The sequence below is a fragment of the Fistularia commersonii genome, chromosome 35, assembly GCF_037954325.1.
Source record: "Fistularia commersonii isolate RoL2024-O1a breed Wild chromosome 35, RoL_Fcom_v1.0, whole genome shotgun sequence".
Lineage (NCBI taxonomy): Eukaryota > Metazoa > Chordata > Actinopteri > Syngnathiformes > Fistulariidae > Fistularia > Fistularia commersonii.
Genome location: NC_141318.1, coordinates 9616185 through 9643351, shown reverse-complemented (window position 1 = coordinate 9643351; position 27167 = coordinate 9616185). Strand labels below are relative to the sequence as shown.

The 27167-nt window shown below is 37.0% G+C and overlaps 1 protein-coding gene across 6 annotated transcripts in view; it reads right to left on the bottom strand.

Moving 5' to 3' along the window:
• tenm3 (teneurin transmembrane protein 3) overlaps positions 1-27167 on the bottom strand; it is a 366691-nt gene that overhangs the window by 263142 nt on the left and 76382 nt on the right. For 4 of the 6 annotated variants that reach the window (XM_086142739.1, XM_086142741.1, XM_086142742.1 and 1 more), the window contains exons 1-4: positions 18940-19239; positions 17495-17615; positions 16466-16536; positions 10718-11005 (exon numbers count right to left, since the gene is read on the bottom strand). In XM_086142739.1, coding sequence (XP_085998865.1) covers positions 10718-11005; positions 16466-16536; positions 17495-17615; positions 18940-19042 — 583 coding nt within the window. In that variant the 5' untranslated portion in view covers positions 19043-19239. Of the gene's footprint in view, positions 1-10717; positions 11006-16465; positions 16537-17494; positions 17616-18939; positions 19240-27167 lie in introns of those variants that run through there. The other 2 variants (XM_086142740.1, XM_086142745.1) reach the window with 2 other exon arrangements.

The window sequence follows — 27167 nt, the reverse complement described above, 5'->3', positions numbered from 1 at the left end:
ACTTTCAACTAATTTATCCAGAGTTGCCTCATGTTTTGTTCATTTTCTGTTTTTTTCTTTTACTTTTTTCTTTCTTTTGTCCAAAATGAGTCTCATTCATGAATTTACATGTATTTATTTATTTTTGTATTTTTTTTTTCTTAGTGTTTTGTTCATAAGGTGTCTAAAGTTTAGTCTGAAAATTATAGAAAATACAGACGACCAATTCTCTTTTTTCAAAGGTTGGCAGTTGAATCTGTTAAAATTCATGACAAAAGTACACCCAACTTTGTATTTTTCCACTAACATCCCCCGCTCACTATAGATGACGTATCCCAAGGCCCAGTCCAATGCAGCCTGGCACACCTGGCTGGCCACTTCTGAAGATTGTTAAAAACAACTCCTTAGTTTGAAGAAACCTTGACCATTGAGATAGTGGTATAAATCACCCATTGTCCCTCAGAGCAGGGTCGAATCTTCCTTATCTGCACATCCGACTGGACGCGCCTCGGCGAATGTCTTGGGAGGGTGAATGATCCCCTCGGGTTGACATTCATTCGGGCCCGGGATCTCATAAGTTTATTTCTTGACCTCTAATAAAACCACTCATTGCCTGGTCAGTTCCTGACAGTATTGATGTCTTTCTTGGATCACATTTGAACACAGCGGGACAACAAAGTCCGGTCCCGTGGCGGAGGCCACAAAAATTGACAAATATCAGGCTCCTCCTGTCTGCATGTTGCAGTGCCTTTGGGCCAAACACTAAACCCCAAATTGCTCCTGATGCTCTGGTTAGTGCCTTGCAAGGCAGCTCGGCTATCACTGTTGTGTGTGTGGGTGAATGTGAAACCGCAAGGTGATTAAAGAACAACTCAGGCGGGAACCATTAGAGAGGACAATTACAACACAGATGTCACCGAAACAAAACCGCTCATCTTGATTTCATAAGCATTTTGAGGGTAACGTCCCGAATGCTAAACTCTATTTCTTGCTATGTTCGCCAGAATACCGAAAATAGAGTTCATGATGTCTCACACTCTAATTGAAACCTGAATCTCTGTAATGGACACAGAGTCAATACTGGTCAGGATTCGGTCATCGCCGAGGAGATAATGTCCCTCCACTTCATAAATCAGTGCCACGGTCTCCCAGTGGACTTGTGAAACCTTGCAGGGTCACGTGGGTTGCGTTTCACCCATTACCTGTGACATTGATTTTTATTATTTGGTTTATTTCGACTGGTTTAATTAATTACTGTGTCGTGATCTGTCGAAACAAGCTTTGAAGACAGTGTTTAGAGAGAGAGAGAGAAAGAGAGAGAACATTTAGAAAATTACTACTGAATCGATAAACCTTTTGCTTATATTCGAATCAACAGTTTTAACATTTGGCAACATTGTGAACATGGTCATAAAAATATCCAGTTTTGTGCTGATATTGCATTGTATTACTGTCTCTCTCAATCTCTGTCCCAATCCATGTTTCACCTGAACATGGTATTTTATTATCCGTCTGGCTTTTTGTACTAATTTATCTAATACAAAAAAATCATTATATTCGTAAAATGCAATTATTTTCCTTTTTTTTTCATCAATTTATTTTTCATTAATGCAATTCCCCCTGTCCCCCTCCCAGGAGTTGGAGACCTCTGCTCCACAAGTTTATTTTTTTCTTTCCTTTGGATATACACTCATCCTGGATTCCTTCACCTGGCTTGACAAACTCAATTGTCATAGTGCACAAACTCGGATCAACTCATTAGAAGCCCTGGCTGTATCGCTTATCCTGCACATCTGGATTGTGTTTTGGTACAACGGGTCTGTTTTCTCACAGTGATCCGTCTGCGATTTGGTTTTACTTTGAAGAGTTTGTCTTGTCTCTATCTGTTTTATTTACGTAATCCTGCTCCTCCTGTGCCCCAGCCTGGTTTACATCCCTCCTGATCTGTGTATGCAATCATTCCTTCTCAACCTGGTTTTGACTGTTATGGCTGTCCCAGTCAGATGCCTGGTCTCATGTAATAATACAATGATTAAATATGAATAAATACATTGATAAAATCTATTGATCAAAATGACCTCCTGCTTCTTTTTCTTCTTTCGGCAAATCTACTTTCTCCATCTAACCCTATTCTCTGTATCCTTTTCTCTCTCACCAACTACCTTCATATCCTCTCTCAAATAAAATAATAATTCTATCATTATCAATAATTACATTATTTTATAACATTATTTGATGATACTTGGCTATTGATGTTGCCTCATTAATATTGTTCCTATTGTTCTGCAGGTTCAGCAGCTAACTTTCGAGACTTTCATAAACTTGTCAAGATGTGAAACTTAACATTCATGCTCTTAATAACTTGCAACTTGGACAGTCTTTTTAACGGTTTTCATGTAAAACTCAGTAGGGATATTTCTAAGTCATTGTGGAAACATAATTCATGCAGTACATTTGATACAAAGGAAGACAGAGATTATAAAATAAAAATAGAATAATTTATCCTTTATAAATCCCTTGTGGCGAAATTTGTTCTGTACAATGAACCCATCAAGGATGTCAGACCAACGATGACGATGATAATTTTGAACTGCTTTAGCTGAAGACATCACCACATGCACAGCTACTGAGGAAAACTGCAACAGGTTTGGGTGATAAACAGGGGTTGTGATTAAAACACAGCCAAATTCTTTTTTAAATTTATTCTTTGTTTTATTGATTTCAAACTCGCTGAGAGCCCAGTCTCACTTTAAAAGTTTTCTATAAAGCAGACTGAAATTTTCCCCTCAGAATCAGTTACTTTTAATTTTTTTTCCCAAATCATGGACTTTTTTTGCGTAATGAAGAATCTGCAGAATTTTTCTCTTAACATTGTGAAAGCATAGTTTGATAATTACAAATCATACCAAGATTGATATTGGCAGAACTTTTTTAAATATATTACATGTTAAAACAAATTCACCATTTATAATTATTTCCAAAAAAAGAACAGTGAGCCTGTCAAGAAACAACTTGACATTTAGAGCATAAGACAGCATAAATATTATATTGTACTATATATTAATTATGTTAAAAATCATATATACATAACATTTAAAAAAAAACAACAACCAAAAAACGATTAGAATGATTAATCAGTGGAAGATGATGCAAAGATTAGAATCATTAAACCACCATAGTAACAATTTTCCTTCATATGGAAGGAATGGACCTTTGGCAGGTCACACAAACTCAACAAGTTAAAATTACAGTTAACTATAAAAAAAGTATTATTATTATTATTAATAAGTGTATAGATGCCTGGCAGAATTAGCACTGTGCTAGACATACGTGCATGCCAGCAATGTTTCCTCATATCCATGGGCGAGCATTATTAATCATCGTGAATTCGGAAATTAACAGGGAGCTGGCTTAATTCATTAACTGTGATTCATATTCATCACTGTGTTGCACAAAATCTTTTTTTAATCTAATATAGATGTTATCTGTCTATTAAAAAAAACACAACACAAAACTATGGACTCACAGCTTATGCTGAAAGTGATTAAAGCTCACCTTCATTTGATCCGGTAAGAATAACTAGGCGGCTCTTCTAAAATGACTATTTTGCATCCTTATATCATGTTTTCAGGAATTATGCAGTCTCTTTTTTTTTAAAAATGTGTTGCTTTTTGCTCACTGAGGCTCTTCATCAGGGATCCCTTGAAAGAAAAGATAATGCTACACGGACCTCCAGGTATATCACCAGGCCGCATGTTCTGTTGCTCATGCAGAGCATCTACTCAGCCTGAGAGAAATCATATATACCCAAGACAACAGTGCTGAACCTATGTATTCTTCCAACGTTTAAGGACGAGAGCCTCGCACTGGTACCGCAAGTAAAAGGGGCCATCAGCAGCAGAAGATTACTATCAGCAATACTTTCACCGTCCCCCTCTTTCTTCATTTCTCTGCCCATCTGCCTCTTTTGCACCTTCTCCTCTTGCCTTTCTGGAAATGGATTCTGCCTAAATGGCTTCTGAGATGCACCCAAAGAGGAGAAGGGAGGACTTGATGCCAGAGACCACGCAGCACCAGATAAATGACAATCAAGTAACTTTTCGTTTACAGAAGTACCCTTGTTAGATTGAATGTACAATGACGTTTCCTTGAAAGTGCTGCGACTCATTAGCCCTGCACTACAACGATCATTATCCTTTTTTTCCCTTATTACATGTTCATTCATTATTAATTGTTACACTGCTATTATCAAAATTGTCTTCAAAGCTGACAGAGGGAGCTTTTCTTTTTTTTTCTCGTCCGGAGAATTATGAGTGAGTGTATCTCGGCTTAAAGGAGTAATGGAAGAGTGAATGGAAGGATTGAAAGGAGGAAAAGAGCGATCCTGCAAGGTTAATGATTTAATGTTGGCCACTTGATGGAATGAAGTGTCTTCTCTATGTCTACGGCGCCAAAGTTAAACCCTCTAGTCAGTTAGTCTGTTTTTCATTGATTTCTCTGGTCAGCAGTAGATTGCTATTGAATATGACTGGCACCAGGGCTCTGTGTGTGTGTGTGTGTGTGTGTGTGTTTGTGTGGGTGTGTGTGGTTGTTTGTGTACATCCTGAAGACTCATATATTTCACTTGCTGGTGGAAAAAAAGCACTTTTCTTGCTACAAGGATAAAAAAAGTCATACATATTTTATTTCGATATTCTGTTTTGTATTCAACATGGAAACACATATATGTGGATGTATATGATTGCCGCAGTTACATATGTGAATTTTGGTTATTGCAGTGATATGTCAGGTCTATTGTCTCCTTGCCAGTGTGTATGTCATTAGTAGATGTGCACACATGCATTTGTGTGTCTCTGACTGCAACAATTGGTCTTATATATGATCTTGTATAGCAATAATATCAGAAAACTTGTGAGAGTCATATAAGCACTGCCTGGTATACACTTCCAATATAAGTATTTTAACATTTTATGACCATGAGTCCTAATATGAGGACGTTGCATTTGAATAGAACTTATTCTACTCAGTATATATTGAGGCTCTTGTTTCTTTTTCCACATCTGCCAGTAATAGCTAAGTGAAATCAATTTAAAATCAATGGATAGTGGAGTGGATAAGCTACAAAAATGTATCTGCATTTATGTCTCTCTTTTTTCAGAATTCATCACAATGTGTGTTTCAATATGAAGCGTGCAATCTGACAATGAAATAAGCAGTTGTAACAGGCTATAATGCATCTGGTTTGAGAACAGGAGGACTTGATCACACCATAGTTTGCTGGAGGGTCAGCCAGAGGGGGAAAAAAATGAATAAAATAAAGTAAATGAAATTATTTTATTTTATTAATCTTGTAAAAGAAAACTTATCAGTTTTGGTGAATCAAGACAAATCAAAATATCTTCTACCATTTTGGATTTTTTGAATAGAAATTAATTACCCCACCCCCCACCCCCCGATGGTTTCCTCCTCACTCTCCTCCTCTTTCTACCAAGTCTTAATCACATTTAATGATGTGCCTCTCATTTTAGTATATATACTGTATGTTCATAAGCACGGTGTGTCCATGACCTGGTATGTGGCAGGTCTGTATTTCTCAAATACGCAGAAAAGAGAATAACTTTTAACTTCTCATCTTACTTAAGGGCCCATCTCAAACAGATCGACCAAAGTTTGAAAATGAAAAAAATCTCTTTAATGTGTAAAGAACCATAAATTGGGGTCACTTGTACTAAGGTTCTTCACACCTTTACAAAGCTCGATCAAAAAAAAAAAAAAACACTCAAAAACTTTGAAAAATTGAAGCCAACAAAAGGCAAGGAATTGCATTCTGCTGTTGAGAGCCCAAACAGAATCCCTCTTTTGTGCAAATCCAATTTCATGTGGAATCCTTTGCATTATGTGTCCATTTTTTTTTTATTTTTTTATTACAGCTAACTTTAGCTAAACACCAGTAGTACAATCCAGTGCTCAGGGTTGCAAAGAAATTGCTTGCAAGGCAACATGACAACGGCTTGATTCGTCAGATCTTATAGGACAACTAGGAGGTGAACTGAGTTTTATCATTAAAGCTTTTTTCATGATTTATTTTTTTTATTATTGGAGAATGGCTGATTTTTTCTATGTGATTCTAACAACACATTCTGCAGCTTAAAATCAGGCCGGGGGCCATTACTCAGAATCCTTGATGCATTTGTGACAGCCTTCACTGCACCAAGTCTCTTCTCTGTCTTTTTTCAGTGATGGAGCAATATGTAAATATGTACGTGGTTTGACACCCCAATGCACACTTCAAGTGAATTCAAGCATTATTTTACGCTGTTCATCACTATTATTACTCCTTCATATACATTGTGACAAGCGTGTGGTCTACAAAAGCCCCATACAGTGTTTTATTGAATAGATTATCCTCTCCTCCTACAAATGCCACCACTGGCTGTTATCTAGAAAATGTATTTTTCAAAACACAGGTTCATTAGCATTCTCTTTAAGCAGGCAGTAAAAAGCAGTGTCAGTATTTAGCTACTATATAGTTACCTTTCAGCACCTCCACAAGGCCCTGAGATGAAAAATGAATGTAATCATTCTGAAAGTGGGGAGATCGTTGATTAATAATCACCACGTCTGGTTTTCAATCAATGACCAAATATGCTCTTAGAAATGAGCGAAACAATGCGGTCTTTTAAAGATCTACATCCCCCACCATTATATATTTAGCATAGTATTTATATAATATTTTTCTTTCTTTGTTTAGTTTCATCAATTATGTTTTCTTTTTGTCTTTTTAATATCTCTTGTTTTTAATTTACAGCTTGAAATATAAGTTCAGAAGAAATAGTTTTTCCTTATCTTTTTTTGGTACCGTCATTGCTCTGGACCAATCCCAGTTGACAGGAAGTTTTGTATGTGGTATATCTCTAGGACACTAATAAATAAATAAGTAAATAAATAAATGGATAAGTAAAATAAGAAAATACATAAAAATGTTCAGACTTCAGCTGGCACTGAAACAAAAAAAAATGTGTAAATCCCTTATTTAATCTCGAGCTCAGCTCAGGTTTATTAATAGCTGTATTTTTCCCCCTGGTCACAGATGTCAAGAGATGAAAATTAATTGCAACTGTATTTTCATGTATTTTCCTAATGAATCTTTCTTATATTATTTCTACTTAATTCCCATGTGCACTGATCATAATCTGTAATTAGGTAAATGCTGATTGTTTGGTTCATGAGACTGGGGACTGCTGGAGACTCGGTTGAAGCTGAGCTAAGATGTACATATTATCTTACATTGCTTCTGCGAACAGCAAGTATTTGTTCTGTACTTGTCCCTTGCAATTGAAATACATTAATAAGTAAAAAATATACATGTACATATATGATCCCCTGAGAGCTCGCTAAACAAAGCAAGTGAATAGAGGTTACAAGAAAATTAAGGCGTTTACTGCCTATTATTAGACATTCCTTTTTTTAACGCGTATCCTTTATCAAATTTGGATATTCACATGTATCCAATGGAATAATATTGTTCTGCGTAATAACTATTTGTGTTGTATATATAATCCTGTGATTAATATACAAGCAAAAACTCAACTTTGTCTGAAAACAACATATGGTTGTGTGCGCGTACTTGTGTGTTTGTGTATGTGTCTAACAGTTAAGGTTATAGTGTTAAGCAGCTTAAAGATGCCTAATGGATTAAAGATTTTGTTGACATATAGTAAAGTAATCTGGTTAGCAAAGAGCGAGTGTCTCTAACCTCCCTGTCTGCCTTCATCTCTTCCCCCCGCTCCCTTGTTTTATTGTTTTATTGCTTAATTTTCATCACTGTATGAACCTTCTTCACCATCGACACTTTGAAATAAAGCCTTAGCTTCACTGTAGAGGGAAACAATTAAAACATAACATTATTTTGTGATAATTTATGCATTGAGTTCATGATTTTTCATGAAAAATACAAATGATGAAATTGAAAAAGGGGGACTAAGGTAATTTAACTTTTAGTTAGTTCAATTGAAAGTCTGCCTGTATTAGGGTATGTAAATGCATTTTCTCTTTCTTTTTGTTTCCCTGTTGAGATCCCCAATATCAAATAACTGAGCAAACAGCAGCTGGGCGTGTGTGAGTTTGTGTGTATGTGTGTATGTGTGTATGTGTGTATGTGTGTATATGTGTATGTGTGTCTGTGTGTGTGTGTGTGTGTGTGTGTGTGTGTGTGTGTGTGTGTGTGTGTGTGTGTGTGTTGTGTGTAGGTCCTTCCACTGGGATCCAGCCAGACGTCTCTAGTCTAATATTTCCTCTGAGGAGAACAAATAATGCCTGTACTTTTATTCTGACTTTTCCTGCTCCTCATTCTCAAAGTATCAACTGAATTGCCCCGCACCTTCTTCCACACACACTCACACACATACACCCACACCCACATACACACACACCTCTATTGGAAACAAGGCAGCTGATAGGTTTACATGAGTTGTTTGAGTTACTCCACATCACAAACACACGCATACACACAATCGCTGGAGGAAGGACAAGTCCATGGTTGACAGACAATCACCTTCATTCAGGAGGAAGGGATAACAATGAAGGTGAAGCCCACAAAACCTCCCAACTTCTTTTTGCTCTCTCACAACTCATCTCCAACTCAACCCCATCATTCAAGTGATGAACAACTTTAGTGTGCTTCCCTGAAGTTTTCAAACACTTTTCTGTGCTGGAGCCTCAAAACCCTTTATAACCCTCAGATGTAGTGATTCCACTCTTGTACATTGTGTTTGCTATCAGATAAAAGATGAGCTCACTGATCACAAGGTATTTTATTGACTTTATATATTCTTTCGTTCCCCATCCTGCTGCTTAGCATGCTCTCAGGGTGGTGCTGAAAGCAATCCCATCTGGCACTGGTTGAGGGGTGGGATCTTATCTGAACAGGTTGCAAATCAATCACCAGATACATATGGAGACAGTCATGTTCACTCTCTAATTCACATTGCTAAAAAGACTTCAATTAATCAACTTCATGAGTTTGGATTGTTTGAAAATGAAAAAAAGAAATTGCAGACTCCACACATGCGGCCCATTATATAGATAATTTATATCAAATAACTTTTTGGCAAATTTTTGACTTTTAGAATTATAGGTTTTGTATATGGACACAATATCCTTTTCTTTTCTTTTTTTTCTTTCTTTTCTTTTCTTTTCTTTTCTTTTCTTTTCTTTTCTTTTCTTTTCTTTTCTTTTCTTTTCTTTTCTTGTCTAATCAGGATGGACATTTTGAATTTAATCATTCTGATGTCAATCAATGATTGTGATAGGGCATGTTTATGTGTGAGTGCATCTTTTGATTAACAGCTATGTATATAGTTTTTGATTATTGAATTATTGAGTTTGTCTAAAACAACTTTTCAATTTTTTTTCCTTAAAAAATATTTGCTACATAACATTTTTAAAAGGAAAAAAAAAGGAAAAAAAAGCAAAAAAAAAAAAAAAGGAAAAAAATATGACAAAAGTATTGACTAGGTACACTACACACATATATTCTATAACCTTTGAACTTGCACGCTGAGTTCCTAAACTTTACCATTACACCATTACAGCTGCACCACAGAGTCAATTAGCCTCCGAAAACTTGACGACTACTCAGTTTTAGAGGTGGGAGGAAGCCCCCAGGGGTCCAACAGCCTCTGCCACTTAAAACAAACATTATCAAACTTAATATAGGAAACGCTATGACTCAGCATCTTATCTCTCTGTTAATTACACAACTGTTAATGAAAACCCACTCTGTGAATGTGTGTGTGTATGTCCGTTAAGCTTAATGAAAGCACAGAGCTGTGTTTGTGAATGTCTGTGTGTGTGTGTGTGTGTGTGTGTGTGTGTGTGTGTGTGTGTGTGTGTGTGTGTGTGTGTGTGTGTGTGTGAAATAAAAAAAAATCTTTATTAATTATGGAACCCACACCTGTTTGGGGAACCTACCTGGAGGATAATAAAAAGCCTTCACATATGCAGACAGGCACTCATACACACGTTCATAATATACACAAAGTAATGTCTGCACATACACACTAGAAAGCACTTACCATATTCATATCTATGCGAATGCAAGATGAGTGCTCGATGACAGCAAGAGAACAATAAATGGCACTGCTGCTTAATTGGAATATTAAATACATATATTCTGTAATGCAGTTGCCACAAAAAAAAAAAAAATATAAGATGGGTGAGGGCTCAAAGGAAACAACACAACTATATTTTTATTTCTTTTCAAAACACACAAGAAATAAGACTCAAATGGTTATATTACTGTATTAGTATTCTTATTTTTCCTTTCATAACTCATCATACAATTATATATAAATGCCTTGCTTTTCTTGTATCCGGAATCCATGACATCTACACAATCTTGAAGAAAAAAATGTTGGATTCTTCTGATGTTAACCAACAGATGTCAAAACCTAAGGGCACCACCCAATCACTAAACTTGTTGAGTGAAGCTTTCCACAATTCCCTTGACTTGGTGCGATTTTTGTTGTTTGGCACATTGTCAAAAGCGGAAAGACTGACACACAGATTCTGCCGTTGTGTTGATTGCGAGTGTATTACCAAGGTAATAATGCAGGTTTAATTGTATTTGACAATTGAGATCAAAATATAAATATATAGATTATCTGATTAATTGAAAATAGAAACAGTACACTAGAAAAAGTCTTGGGTTAGGAGGAAAAATGAAACATGGTCCTACCATTGTCGCTGTCCGACTTGTTCTCGTGCTCGGTGTCGGTGAGCGTCAGCACGGAGTTGGAACGGCTGGACAGACAGGAACTCCTCCCTGATGACTTCCCCAGACCCCCGCGGCCCCACAGACGCATGGCACGCTCCGGTGACATCACAGCCTGACTGTCAACGTCCAAGTCCTGGGCCGCTGCAACAGAGAAGCCGCGGTGGGGGATCCCCATTTCGGAGCAGAAGGCAAGGCCGCGACGGGACGGCGGCTCACAGATCCCCAGCTGGCGAAGACTGAAGTTCTGACCTGGAAAAGATATTTCCTTTGTAAACTACATATTTCACATTAAATTTCTACAAATGATGTCGGGCTTCGAAAGTAGAATAAGTAAGTAATTAGTAATATGATATTTATAACCACAAAAAAAAAAAAAAAAGATCTTAGCAATTATTACATTATTCACTGCCATCCTAAACATTTGGGAAAATTAGGAAAGGATGTGGTTTGGACTGAAATGCAACTCAGGGTTATGAACAATTAATAATGTAACCTCCGGGGGGCATCGGCCAGGATGTCCCTGATCAAGTCTCAAGCCCAGATAAATGCAGAGGGTTATGTCTGGAAGGGCATTTGGTGTAAAACTTGTGCCCAAAGCAAATATGTGAATCAAACCTAAGAATCTCATACCAGATCACTTGAGACCCGGGTTAACAACCTACAGTACCGATAAACCCACAGGGTACCGATAAACCCACAGGGTACCACAGGGTGAAAATTGGACAATTGTGGGTAAAAGAAAGACAGGAGGAAGGTGTGTTTGGAAGCAGAGGCAAAAGAGGAAAGGCAAGAGTTCGGGACTTAGAGCAGGAACTCTGACTATTGGGATGATGACAGGAAAAGGAAAAGAGTTGGTTGACATGATGCAGAGAAAGAAGGTGGATATACTGTGTGTCCAGGAGACCAAATCGAAATGTAGTAATGCTAGTAGTAGTAAGGCAAATTTTTAAGTTATACTATCATGGCACCGATAGGATGAGAAATGGAGTAGGAGTTAGATAGAAGGCGGAGTTTGTGAGGAATGTTCTGGACGTGAAAAGAATGTCAGATATACTTATGAGTCTGAAATTTGAAATCGAAGGTGTGATGCTCAATGTTGTTAGTGGCTATGCCACTAACAAGGTGGGATGTGACGTAAAGGAGAAGACGTTCTGGAATGAGTTAGATGAAGTGATGCAGAATATCCCCAGTGATGAGAGGGTTGTAATTGGTGCAGACTTAAATGGACACGTTGGTGCAGGCAATCGAGGGTATGAAGAACTGATGGACAGAGGGACAGATGGTCGTAGACTTTGCAAAAAGGATGAAAATAGCTGTAGCAAATATTTTTTTTCCAAAAAATACAGAAACATGGGGTACGAGCGGAGGTTGGAGCACGCAGGTAGACTACATGTTTTATAGACGAGGTAATCCGAGGGAGATCAGCGACTGCAAAGTAGTGGTAAGTGAGAGTGTAGTCAGGCAGCATAGGATGCTGGTTTGTACAATGACTGGTGACAAGGAAGAATAAGAGGACAAAGGCAGAGGAGAGGACAAAGTGGTTGAAGCTGTAAAGGAAGGCGTGTTGCATGGTCTGTCACTGAGAGCTTCCAGATGACTAGACAACAACAGCTAATGTGATCAGGGAGACGGGTAGGAGAGTACTTGGTGTGTCATCTGGAAGGAAAGTAGATTAGGAGACTTTGTGTTGGAATGAGGAAGTGAAGGAGTATAAACAGAGAAAGCAGTTAGAAGAAATGGAGCACTGAGGGGACTGAAGAGAACAGACAGGAGTACAGGGAGATGCAGCATGGCGGTAATAAAGGGAAACAAAGGGCGTAGGATGACTTGTATGCTCGGTTGGACAGCATGGAGGGAGAGAATAATCTATACACGTAGGCAAAATAGAGAGATTGAATGGATGTACAGCAGGTCTGGGTGATTAAGTATAGTGAGAGAAAGGTATTGACAGATGCTTGAAGAATGATGGGAAGATGGAAAGAGTACTTTGAAGAGCTGATGAATGAGGAAAATGAAAGAGAGGCAAGGGTAGAAGAGGTGACTAGACCATCAAGTAGCAGAGATTAGTAAAAGTGAAGTGAGGAAGGCATTGAAGAGTATGCAGTATGCAGTATGCTTGAAAGATCCTAGAGATGAAGATGTTGAGGTTCTCTTGGGGAGTGACCAGGATGGATAGGATCAGGGATGACTCCATCAGAGCGACAGCACATGTTAGATGTTTTGGAGAGAAGGTCAGAGAAGCCAGACTAAGATGATTCGATCATGTCCAGAGGAGGGCTGGTGAAAGTATTGGTATACGGAGCTGCCAGGCAGGAGGTCTGGAGGAAGACCAAAGAGAAGATTTACAGACGTAGTGAGAGAGGATATGAAGGTAGTTGGTGTGAGAGAGGAGGATACAGAAAATAGGGTTAGATGGAGAAGGTTGTTTCACTGTGGTAACCCCTAAATGGAAAAGCCGAAAGGAAGAGAACACAAAGAATTGTTATTTGTATTTTATTATGTATTATTATGTATTATTATTGTTAATATTATTATTATCATTATTAGTAGTAGTAGAATAATGTGAATAGTGAAAAGCTCCCCTGTTAATAATAAGAATAAAATTATATCATTATATGTGATTCATTATTGGCAAAATCTGCTTAATCCAATTTACTCCTTACTAGAGAAGAAGCACATCGGGGATTAGATATTTGATCCTAATCTTCATTAGGGACTGTATAGGTGGCAAAACTCATGATAGGATGTCTATTGTTTTGTTAAACCCTAAGTCTTAACATTAGCACAAACCATAATTTGTGTTCGTCCAGCATTTGAGATGAATAAAAAAATCCATTTTAAGGAGATTTGTTTTTCTCCTCACATGATGGTTGGTCGGGGGATAATAGTGATACATGGATGGATGTAGAATTGATGGATAAAGAAGTAGCTGGAATGGATTTATGAACAGACAGAAGGATGGAGGGTGAATGGTTGGATGAGCTTGGTTGAGTTGATGGATGATAAAAAATATCATATCATATCATATCATATCATATCATATCATATCATGATGATATTTTTTTTTCTTTTATTTCTGAGACAAAGCTCAAGATGTGTTTAAAGCACCATACTTAGGATCCACATATAATTAATGGGTAATCAACTGATCTTATTTGATCATCATCGCCGGCAGAATGGATCATTTATCCAGTTTGATGAGCAATAAATCCAAAAAAAAATGTCTTAACTAGACCATAATTACACTTACAGTAATTCATGCATCTATATTTTCATGTCTTATTCTGCTACACAAAATGAATTCCTATTTGCTAATTGTGAGTGATAAAAAAATGAGTGTAGATATAGACATGCTGATGTTAATAATGTCACGTTCATTAAGAGCTGCCAGCATATTTACAGAGTGGTTGTAAAAAAATAATGATTACTGTAGATGTTTCATGTGAGGAAAAAACACACAAAAAAACTTTATTTTATAAAGTTTATTCAATAAAACGCCTTTTATTCAATGACCTCACTCATCAGAGTTTCATGAGGAACCAAAATCGAATACATTTAGTAATGGCTGTTTAAGGAGGGGTGAAGAAATTGCTTTCTGCATATTTAAACCCACACAAACCTGAGTGGATTATATATTCAGAGTATTTTGCCATTCATTAATTTTCATGAGTCATCAAGAGTATCAAGCTGTTCAAATCGAGAGATAATCTTCTAAAATATAAATAAAAAGGAGGTGCACGCTATATCTAGAAAAAAAAAAAATCCTCTTCACCTTTAATCAGAGAAACACAGAAATGAAAAGCGAAATCACAAAAGCTTTCTGTAATTTAATGGCACAACACGAGATAACGGGTGATGCTGTTCAATTAAAAGTTGTATTGATTTTTAAATGAGCTCCAATTAGAGCAGTGGCAAAAAGCAAAGGTGATAAGATGATTGGCCATTATGACTTCTTCTCTCCTCAAAAACCAGCATTGTTAATTGGTGCCGGCGAGCAATCATCAACTATCATGGTAAAATCATATTTCTCGAGGTCTGTGTCTCTCTGTTCACGGTGCGCTGCTATCATGGCGGCCTTGACGGCAAACAGAGGGATTCAATGAAACGATAAATCAACCATCTGCGTGCTGGGCAGACTTTTATTGCTGAATATCCTCAGCGTTTTTTATTATGTTTTTGTGCTCCTTTTGTGTAGTTTGACAAAGCGGCTGCACCATAAATCACCATAAAGGACAAAACAAAAAGAAGAGCTCAACTTTACTCTGCGGGATAAAGCTTCACAAACTGGTTATTTTTCCGCCTGGGAAACACAAACTGAAATTTATCCTGAATCCCCGTCCGAAAAAGTGATCATTTTCGTTTTTACTCATGAGGAGTGATTGTCCAAGACGTTTAATAAGTGATTTATTTCCATTTGAACCTGATTGAGGGGAAATTGGACTAACTTTATGATGTCATAGAAAACTAGCTGGTAAAACACTCATTTAAATATTTAAATTCCAGTTAAGACCATTTGATTAAAACGATATGTAAGGTCAAGATTTCCATTGTAGTTTCCTTTGTAGGCCTGTTACTGACATTATTGACATAATTTACAATGTGTTGTTGTATTATTGTTGTGATGCATTTGCTTACATAGCATTTAGAGGGTTTCTTTTTGTTTCTTGGAATGATTGAATAACCGACACGCCGCTGCATTGTCAATGCGAGATGTGCCAATGTGTAACTAATGGCAAAGTCTACAGGCCTTTGGTTCAATCCAGTGACTGAATTTAGACTTTAGATGTGTTGTTCATTGCTGCCTCTCTTGACAGGTAGTGACAGCCATCAGATTCCTTTTAAGTCTATTATGGTGTCCAGTGACCTCTAGCATAAGCGGTCACTTCAGATATCGCCATCTGTTCAATCCCAGCTCATTCCGCACATCTGGAAGATTATAATCCACTGCATAAATCATATCAAATCATAAAGATAAACCAATTGGAGTTTTGTTAAAGCCGTAGATTTTTCTGTGTTGAATGAAAATAGAAGAAGGAAAACAAGCTTTGTTAGTTACTGATTAAAATATTTCATATTGCATGCCGTCAACTTCTATTTACAGCTGACAGTTTTTAACCATCATTCCTTGCTATAACTTAAAATGTTTTTAAATTACAATGGTGTCAAGTTAACAACTCATCAGTCAGTACTACCATGGATCAGATTGATGCATTTTACAGCTAATTGTTAGACAAACACCTTAAAAAGACATTTTAAACTTTTTGTACGGAAATATGTATATTTTTATTTCTATTATAATTTCGGTTTTTACGCATCTTGCATTTTCTCCAACTGAATATTCATCAAAATATGTAGGTTGTATCTTGAGTGGGGATTCAGCTGAGTCACTCTTAACTCCTTGTTCTTTATTTTTTATATTACTTTATATTGAATTATTACTCCCAATTTATTTTATTATATTTATAAAAGGAAAGAAAAAAAAAGGAGACATCTTATGTTTATTTGTGCACATTAAGGTTTAATAACCTGTAATAAATAAACAGATAATTAAAAGCTCTGCTGTTTACACTCAAACATCAAGTGATAATAGTGCAGTTAATAAAGCAGTGGGGAGGCGATGAGGATGATATTTCCAGCAGCTGGTGGAGAGGCTGCCTACGCGACACTCGTGCATTGTGTGTTTGTGCATATATGCGAGTGGACTCTCACCTTGTCGGCTATAATCATCCTGTTCGCGGTGAACCATGTCCTTGGGTCCCTTGGTCGTCCCGTACAATAATCTGTCGATAACAAGGACAATGTCGATGAAGTATATAATCCTTCAGGATAAGTGTGGTGAAAGCGCCTCGTGGTTGATTCATCCTTCGCATTCGCTTTGTGTGTTGGTTTTGAAGTACAACACGGGAGCACAGAAGGCAGGACCTGGAAATGACCCTTCATTAAGCCCCCTCCAATCCTACGTTAGCTACCGTGACAAGACACTCGATCCCTGCAGATTGAGAGAACACGCAAATAACCTGCAGGTCTGTCACACAGGAAAGAATTATGAAATTCAAAATAAATGAGGGTGAAAAGTTGATAAAGTGTTTTCAATAAATCAACATTGTTTTCTAGGAGAATAAAAATCAATATCTAGTTCTTTAACAGCATACATTTACATTTTTTACATAAGTCATTATCAAAAATCTTTGTGTACTTTTCAAAAACCTTTTTTATCAGAAAAATTATCAGTTTTTACATCACCGGCCTTATTGTTAGCTGGTGCAATAATCATCTTTGCAAAGGGACCTCATGTTTACATTTGAAGAAAATGTCTTGTCTCTGATGGTCCAATGTTACAGCTTTAGTAATGGAGGCTGTAAAACATATTGTCTGTATGTGTTCCGAGAAACACATGTATATTTAAGATTAAAAAAAAAGTTAGACTCATTATTTTTCAAACCCTCAAATTGCATTGGAATGACAAAACGTTGTTGAAAATTATTCAATAAAACTGGAATTGATGAATGATTTAGCCCATGATATACACATGTATAAGGCTAATACATATGTTACAAATCAGAAACAAAAAACAAACACATTCAATTAAATATTGGTAACCAATGTTTGTATTGATTTTGTTTGCCAACATTACTTCAACTATTATCTGTGTTTTATTGCATTGATAAATATTTGGGTCCATAAATATGCAGTGTCTCTTTTATCCATGTACTATAATAATGGAAACCCTGCACTGACCGCGTTTGGTCTTGATGCTGGTCAAAGGCCTTGAGTGTTTCACTGGATGAGTACGACTTCTGAGTGGGGACCCGGAGTCCGTGGGAGCCGATAACACAGTCTTCACTGTCCCCAGATGAACCTGGAGCATATGGACACACATGGCCAAAACACACACTAAGTCATACACACCGCCTGCGTCAGTGGAAGCCGGATAAGTAGAATGTAAGGAGATGTCGATGCGGGAGAAGTGGATGCTGATGGATTAATGGAAGAGGTTATTAATATCTTAAACCACCTGAAGAGAGAAAATGGCGCTGTGCATCCATTACATACAACCAGTGTTTTTGAGCTAATCTCTTGAGGAACATGTAGTCATCCTCACCAAAGAAACAATAGAAACCGCTTTTTTTTTTTTTTTTTTTTTTAAAGGTTTTTAAGACCTTTTTATGAACCCTATACATGTAGGCCTTATGGCTGTCTTGCAAGCATATCTTTTCCTGTGACCTTTTATTAATGTGTTCTAAACAGTAAGGGGTTGTGAAGTGTGCTGCGATTGAAACAACAGAAATAATTAGATTAAAAAGCAGAAAATATATGTGTGTATATATATATATATATATATATATATATATATAAATATTCTACTGGCAACAATATTGAAATTCATTTTGAATCACATCAAGTATTACCATTTTCCCCGTTTTTTCAAGTTTATACTGTAGTCAAAAGTATCAAATGAACAAACAGGACTATATATGTGGTATTGATTGGGTCAGATTAGGATACCTGATTTAATTTAATAAATATGCACATTAATTAGAAAGTTGAGGTGAAAGGTATTTTAAAAAAAGCTGTAATATAATATTCTATTGTACTTGAAGAAAGGTAATGTGCTGTCAAAATTCAGAGTACCGGCAGAGAAAATGTACAACTGTGCTGAATGACTATCCTGAAAGATTTCCATTGGTATCTTAACATCAAATATATGCAAAGGAAAAGTTTTTTATAGTGAGCAGAATGTTCATAATCAAGAGCTCTTGATCATTTTCATCAGAAAAAAGAAAAATGAATGACCATGTCAAACAGTCAACCTCACATATTAATGGTCATTCTAATTTGCATTTCATAAAGGGTTATTTATCCTTCTGCTTCTCTAATGATTGGGTATTATTAAAGAAGCTGGAATATGTAGCTGTTATAATTCATATGGAAAAAAACGTTACATTTAATCCAGCGCTTGTGTCATCCTGGTGTTTTTCTGTAGTCATCTTTTGAAACCTATATGGGTTTCATGGAATTAAAACCATTCACACCAATCACATTCTCAACTCAATGTAACATGAGAGGGAAAAGAACTACTTGGCTATTGAAGGAACTGGAACGTCTTCAGAAACTACAGTTGTTATTTTTATCTTTTTTATTTTGTTTTATTTTTTTTAGTGTGCGGGGAGAGAGATTCTTACCCGCGTACGGTACCTCCTTGTCCTTGCGGCCCTTGGTGAGTGAGCAGTATGGACGTCGCTCTTTCACTTCCATAATGCTTCTGCTGGTGCTGCCGGCAAACATAAATGCATGCTGCTTTACAGCTGCAGAAACAGAGAGACAGGGAGATGGACAGAGAGAGAGAGAGAGAGACAGTGACCAGGAGAGAGAGATGGTAAAGGAGAATGTAAATGGATAGAGATAAAAAATAGAAAGAGAGTGAAAAAGACAGAGAAAGAGAGAGAGTCAGCTGGAGACAGTGTCAGGTGGCTGGACTTGACCTGCAAACACAAAAAACACAAAAAAAGGAAATAATTCCATCAGTGAGAATCTCTGTGCAACATCCTGACTTCTGTCATGTTAAAATCAATAGTATCTTCAGGGTGGTGGGTTATTGGTTGGCTGATTTTTGGGGGGCATCAGCACTGATGTCATGCTCTGGAGCACAAACTGCAACAATTTAACTAGCCACCATTAAAACACACCTGCTCCAACTGAGACGTTGATAGCGAGCACAGGCTTATTAACATTATTGTTATTATGACTATTGTTAGCACTAGTAGTGGTAATAGCTAGTAGTAAGTAGTAAATGAAAGAAATAATAGTAGAAATAACACTATCTATCTATCTATCTATCTATCTATCTATCTATCTATCTATCTATCTATCTATCTATCTATCTATCTATCTATCTATCTATCTATCTATCTATCTACCTATCTATCTATCTATCTATCTATCTATCTATCTATCTATCTATCTATCTATTTTTTTTTCTCAACTCCACAGTACAGTAGATATTTAACTAGCCTCAAAAATACAGATTATATTTGCAGTCAGAGCCCAGGAATCTATACTGTCATCCTGACAAAAGGTGAAGCACAAAGCATTTCAAAATCACATTTTAGGCTGCGCCTTGCACTATCACAAGTTATTCTTTCATTCAGGCCCAAACCGCAGGTGCTGCAGCCTTATGTACACTTTCATCTCTCGATTCTCTCTTTTTACAAACAGTGTCAGCAGCCTGTTAGCCCTTATATCTAGACTGCAATAACTCTGTGGTAATTAAATGAATGTAAATACAAGAGAATGAACACACAGTTGCATCTGCAATAAAGCTTTAAGCAAAGCAATTTGGAAAGGTATGCCCGTTGGGGTGTGCATCTCACCCACCGAGACCATTTGAGACGCATCTCTTTTGCCGATATTGTGTTTTGCTGATACAATTAATTACAGCAAAGAGCATTTCTTCTTTCCTGTTTGGTTTTGTTTTTGTTATTTTGTATGCTGTCACCTGCTGTGCCGAGCAGACAGATCTGGTCTGTATCTTGGGTTAACTTATACCCGCCCACGTTTTTTTTGTTTTTGAACAAAACTACATCCATTCAGCGCCAATACGCAACAATGGGTAACTCCAATAAAATAAGAGTTTGCACCAATTCGCATTCCAGTGTATGTAAATTAGCAAATTGCAAAGAAATGCTTTTCTTTTATACCGCGTGTACTATAACCTGTACAAAATATTAAGAAAACAAAAAGTATTATAAAGTCTCTTAACATTATTGTTAACATTTTTAACATTATTAACATTATTAGCATTATTAGCTATTCAAGGAACCTGTGAATAAGTATATTAATTCCGAAAGAATTTGATTTTGTTCAGTATGTGCCATTCATCGAAAATATAGCCAGAAGTCCTGTAAAAAAAAAAAGGTTCACAATCTGAGAGGCGGAATTTCTATTTCAGTCCAGTTAAAGCACTTTGATTTGCATATTAATGAAATTAAAAATCAAACATTGACAAACCATGCTTTCAGGCCCCATTCATGCTCTTGATTAAGAGTTCAGCTGTAAATTGATTTGTAACTCTCACATTGGCTAACTATTCTGGATGCCCTGAACGAATTCCATTAGCATCAGGGTAACAAGGCTTCCTTTTCTTTCTAGTACCTGTATGCTATGTTGAACTGACATCTGCTGCTCTTCATTACATGATGACAGAACAATTAACTGTTGATTGCTCGCCATGTATCATGCAAATGCCTTCCTCTGAATGTAAATGAATTGTCATCCCGCTGCTACACCTGACATCCCATTTCACTGCGCGCTCTCATCTGCCTCGGAGGTGTCACTGCGGTTTCCTCTGTTTGTAAAAAGCAAAACGTCCCGAACTGAACCACTGTCCTTAAAACTTTCTTCTAAAAACTGGTATTTTTCTTGTAGAGTCTCAGCAGGGGGGGTTTCGACAGTTTCTCTGATCAAAACACAGGAGGCTGGCCTGGGATTTTAAAACTTTTTAACAGTAATCTTGTCTGTACTCTTCGTTCATTTTGACGGGAAGTTTATGGAGACTGGCAAAATGCACCACAAGCTAAAAGAATCGGGAGGGGACAGTGTTGAGCAGTAAAGATTATAATCCAATCGAGACCAATGTCACATGTTGCACTTCAGTGCTGATTCTATTTTACATAAGATTAAATAATAAAGTCACAATTTCCTCAAAAAGGCACTAACTTGTTGATCAAGTTTGGACATGTGAATCTTTTTATTGGAGGTTACGATCCTGAATTACACTTTGAATTTTGGTAGTGATATTTATCTAATTGTCTCTTTATCTATTTTTCAGTTATAAAATATATTTACACAGTTGTTTTAAGATTACCAAGAATATTAAAAGATGTTGTTTTACCCCGCGGGGGCCATAGTTGGCTTGGAACTAAAGCGGTTTTCTGGATGTTAATAGCTGCTTTCGCACTGTAGATGCTTAATGCCGTTTCTAAAACCTTTTCAGGGAAATTGGACCTTTTTTCGTATATTCAGACACCTTATTTTCAAGAACAATTTTAGCTTAAAGTCTGAAGAGGGCTCTGTTTACAGTTGCAGGTGATGCAGGTGCCTGGGAATTGTTGGAACTCATAAGCCACATCCATTACCACATACGTCTTGTGGACTACAAAATGCTATTTGAGAAAAACAACAAACTACTGTGGTCACTGGTCAGCTGTAACTTTGAAAAAAAAGCACAGAACCAGTGAAAAATGGGCCGATTAAGAGCTCAAAGCTCTCCAAGCTTGCATCGCCCAGGAGGGCTTGCAGCAGAACAAAATCATTTTTGCTAAGATAGGTATGGTGTTTACTATCACTATGGTGCTCAAGGTATAGGTTGCATACTGTTCCTTCACACCTACCGTGGTCCCTTGCAGCCTGTGCTGATGCAAAACTAAAAGCTTCCCCTGGAGGAGGGTAGCTCCTCAAATGAAGTTGGAGCAAGGTAGTTCTAGAACTTAGTTCCTCTGTTCAAAAGCGGCTTATGTTAAAAAAAGGAAAAAAAAAAGGACTTCTGTTTCCTTTACGGGCGGCACGGTGGCGGTTCAGCCTCACAGCAGGAAGGACCCTGGTTCAATTCTGACAAAGGGACCTTTCTGTGTGGAGTTTGCATGTTGTCTGCGTGGTTTTCCTCCCACAGTCCAAAAACATGCAATAGGTTAAATGGAAGAAATTAGGAAAAATTGCCGTGAGTGAGTGAACGGTTGTCTGTGGCCCTGCCAATGACGGGCGACCAGTCCAGAGTGTACCCTGCCTGTCGCCCAATGACAGCTGGGATACACTCCTGCATCCCATGCGACCCTGAATGCAGGATAATCGGTAGCTGATTGATGGATGTTTCCTTTCCATTGTAATATGAATATCAGGAAATTGACTCCTTGTTAGTTTTACACTCATTTTTTCAATTTACCTTTGTTAACACTGGCAGATGCGAAAAGGGCCACTGTGCATGAAGAGAAAAAGTCACAGTTAAGTAGGATAAAGTAAAAAGTTATGGAGCACTTAAAGCTAACTGTCTCACATGAGGACGATACTGAAATTCAAGTCCCAGACGTTCCTCAGTGGCAGTGTTTCGATGTAATTCTAGCAAAAATGGAAAAAAAGACATGTCTTACATGACTCCTAGACCCTTTATACTCCTGAAGAAATTCTATTCAGATCCACTATATAAACCTTAATTATAACTTACCCATCTTTGAAGAGACAGACTTCAGAGTACTTCAGTGAGCCTCAGTGCTCCACAAGACCCCTTGGATGTGTTAAATGAGGCCTGTTCTATTTTAAAAGTTCCATTTGTGATTTCACTTGATTTCAACTTCAGTTTTACAATCCTGTAAACTCTTGATACCCACTATTGTATTTTGTTACTGCAGATGACTAATCTAACTTACTTGGTACCCGCATTTCATTCTTGTGTTTTTATATGTCTTTCTCCTGTATGGCATAATTTCTTATTCCTATCTTATTCCTATCTTTGGAAAATGGTGTTGGCTTTATTAAAGAACATTTATTCATGCTCTATTATCCTGGTACTTGACTATTTATCAAAAACATCTTTCAATGTCATTGATATGCCACTTTAATCTCATTCTTTGTCTTTTTTTTCTTTTCTTCTTTGAAATGTATGACAAATTCAGCCATTAATCAATGTATATTTCATTTACAGTGGCCCTAAAAATTACTTTATTAAGACTATAATGATAATAATGATAATAATAATGAAAGAAATAATAATAATAATATTTCTATTGGTCATTATTACGTTTTATACGTTAACAGTAATAATGATAATGATAATGATGATAATAATGATAATACTACATAATAATGATAATAATAATGATGATGATGATGATGATGATGATGATGATGATAATAATAATAATAATAATAATAACAATAATAATAATAATAATAATAATAATAATAATAATAATAATAATAATAATAATAATAATATTGCAACAAAAGTGGAGTGGTTGCTGTTCATGCTTCATGCTTCATGCTTCATCCATGATGGATCAAATGCATTGGTCACATTTCACTGATGTTGTGCTCTGTGTATAGCCAAATGTGACAATAAAGGTCTTTCTTCTTCCAACAACAATACTACTAATAAAGCACAACTAATGATGACATAAAATATTATTATTAATTACTTCATTCATTATCTACTTGCACTCAAAGAGTCACAGAGATGCTGGAACCTATCCCAGAGAGACGCAGGGTTCATCCTGGACAAGAACCCAGTCAATCACCAGGCCACATACAGACCACTATAACTACAACTGCAAATACAAATACTACAACTAAAAATAATTGATATCATTAATTATAATTATAATACTTATAATAATAATGATAATCAGTTTTAGCCTTCAAAATATTTGAAATCACTGTTCACATCTTCATTGAGCCATAGCCGTCCAAAATTCACACTCCAATGCAACACTGCACTTCCTCCTCAATGTTGTGTGAAACTTGCGAAAAGTGCTGGCATGAGCTCTGAGATAACACAGGCCTGCTGAGGACCCTACGAACAACAATATGTTTGCATATTGTTGTTTGTAGTAGGGAAGAAAACATCCTCTAAAAATGGGAATGGCTCATTCAAACAATTTTGCACTTTGCCACCGAACTTCCCCAAGTCCCAACATTCCCTCTTGCCTTCTTTCAACAGACGTTAGGAGAAGTGAAGAACAATCACACAGCGAGACTCCCCCACTTAAGAATAGGCTGTTTGAGAACTAAAAGTGGAATATTATTCTTTCTGTGAAACTCTGTAAGCCCATCAGCCACTACATGGTTAAACAACACACTCTCAGCTGAAAATGAAAAACAGGCAGATGAAACTTCTGAAACTTGGCTGGGTCAGAGGAAGAAGAATGGGTTCTAATGCGTCTGTCCATTGACCTGCTGCGCCACATTTTTGCAAAGAACATCACACCAATAAATTGCCAAACTGTTAGCCAGCGGGTCCTTTCCTTGCTGAGGACTCAATCCTGCAACCTCTACTTGACCCCCTGACACACCTTGCACACAATTTTCAATATGGCAGATGACGTGAAAAACAGGTGTCTTTTTCTCCATCCATACTTATAAATTGATGGTGTTAAAATCACTATCTTCAGCTGCATATTCATAATAGAGAAAAGATTGCCCAATCAGAACAAAAAACACTGGACTGATCAGGTTATTTCCATTCACATCGGGGACGGATGATTTAATCTTTTCATAAACCAAATTGACAAATTGACAAAATTGAAAAGCTTTAACCTGATTACTTTAATCGCCTCCCTCTTTTTTGTCTATGCCCTCCACACTGAGATAAACACAGTTATGCAACTATACCCCAGTGTCCTCAGTACTCTCCGAACTATGCAAAGCTAGCCGTATTTCAATGTTATCCCATCAGCATGCACTGATCGGTGTCAATTACTGGTACCAACACTGGCAGAGGAAAATTAGAATAGATAAATGAAAAACAATGGTTCTCTGTATATGAGGGCACTAATTCAAAGAAAGGTGAAGAGAAGGATAGGGTGTTTACAATTTAAACTGCAATGTCCTCAGATAATGGCTCAGAGTCACAAGAGTTTAACACTTGTATAGTTTCAGAGGCAAAGGGACCTTGCTTAGTTTCTCATGGGGAGCCGTTTTGTGTGGAGTTTGCATGTTTGTATGCTTTCCCCGTGTCTGCATGGGTTTCCTTCGGGGCCTCTGGTTTCCTCCCATGGTTCATGTATTGTTAATAATAAAACATGCAGGAAATTAATTGGATTACTTTGAAAAAAATTCCTGATGTGTGAATGACAGAGTGAATGGTTGCTGTCTCTATATGTGACCCTGTGATTGACTGGCAGCCGGTGCAGGATGTACCCTGCCTCATGCCCAAAGACAGCTGAGATCGGCTCCAGTATCCCCATGAACCAGAAGTGCAGGAAAAAGCGGTAGATAATGGATGGATGGATGGATGGATGGATGGATGGATGGATGGATGGATGGATGGCTCTTTCGGAAGATTTTGGGAGAGATTTTCCGACGTTTTGATCTATAGGAGACTGAATGTAACATTTTCGGGAGACCTTGCACATTATTTTAATTTGCACAAAAAGAGAGCACATCCAAGTTTCAGATGTTCTGCTTTATACAAGACGACAATACAGCTTATTGGTGTGGATGAGGTATTTGAGGAAGCATCATGTGACAAAGAGAATATGTTGTATGATGTACTTATTTTTGATGCTATGGTAATATTTCTTGGTAAATAACATGTTCAAGTAGTTTTCAAAACTCATAATTCAATGCTAGTACTTGCTGATATCTGTATATAATAGGTTCATTTGACGACAATACTGTCTTTCATAATGTTTCAAATGATAATGCTGCCAAATCTGTAATTGAGAAATATGTCTGGATATATGAATGATGATTGATTTGACAATCATCTGAGTTGACCACACGTAGCACAGAATCAAAATTGTTACAATTCAGAGCATGTGCATGAAAATTTCAAACTCTGCAGGACGTGTGCGTGTTTTATAGTTTAATGGATTCCCAGGGTCTAAATGTTGGAACATGGAATGTATGAAAGAAAAATTACTTTGCATTTTGGGAAAACATCAACAGCACAAACAAACAAGAGACTTGAGCACTTGATCTACCGTGTCATTTTAATTTAGACAAATACATAAATAAGAATAAACAAAAATATAAATCAATGATAATTGACCGTGCCGATTTTATATTATCAACAAAACTGTATCTTTGACATGTTATTGTCATTAAAACTAGCAGCATTATGAATACAATACACAACTAATAATCCAGTTGTTTTCCATTAAAAATCTGCTTGGAAATCATTTGAATGCTTTGCATGTGTATCTTTTTGAGTTTATGTGACTATAGTCCTCTAAATCATTATTTATTGCCAACACTGATCACATATTCTATTACTTCTTCGTTGATGTATGTTTTTATTTTCTAATGGGAATTATCTAAAAAAAAAGTGTAATTAGTCAACATGTGCAGGGAAGAGGAAACTGGTTACTTGTACAAAAATACAGCTTAAGACAATTTGATGATCTCCTGCTGGATTTTACGCGCCTCTTTATTCTGGTTTACAAGTAATTAGGTGGAAGGTAAGCCGATGGGATGGATCCACAGGCTGTCAGCATTTCTTTGAAGTGTGTGTTTACCCCTTTGGGTACACGTGGAGTCACCAGCTGCTGTTAGTGGGGACTTAGAACTAGAGCTTAGGATGACCCTGGATGCAGCGTCTGACCTGTGAGTAACTATAACACGAAACCCAGGCAGCTTCGATGTACATTTTGATGCAGTGAGTATTTTTCTTTGTCTCATGGAAAAGTGATAGAAATCAAGG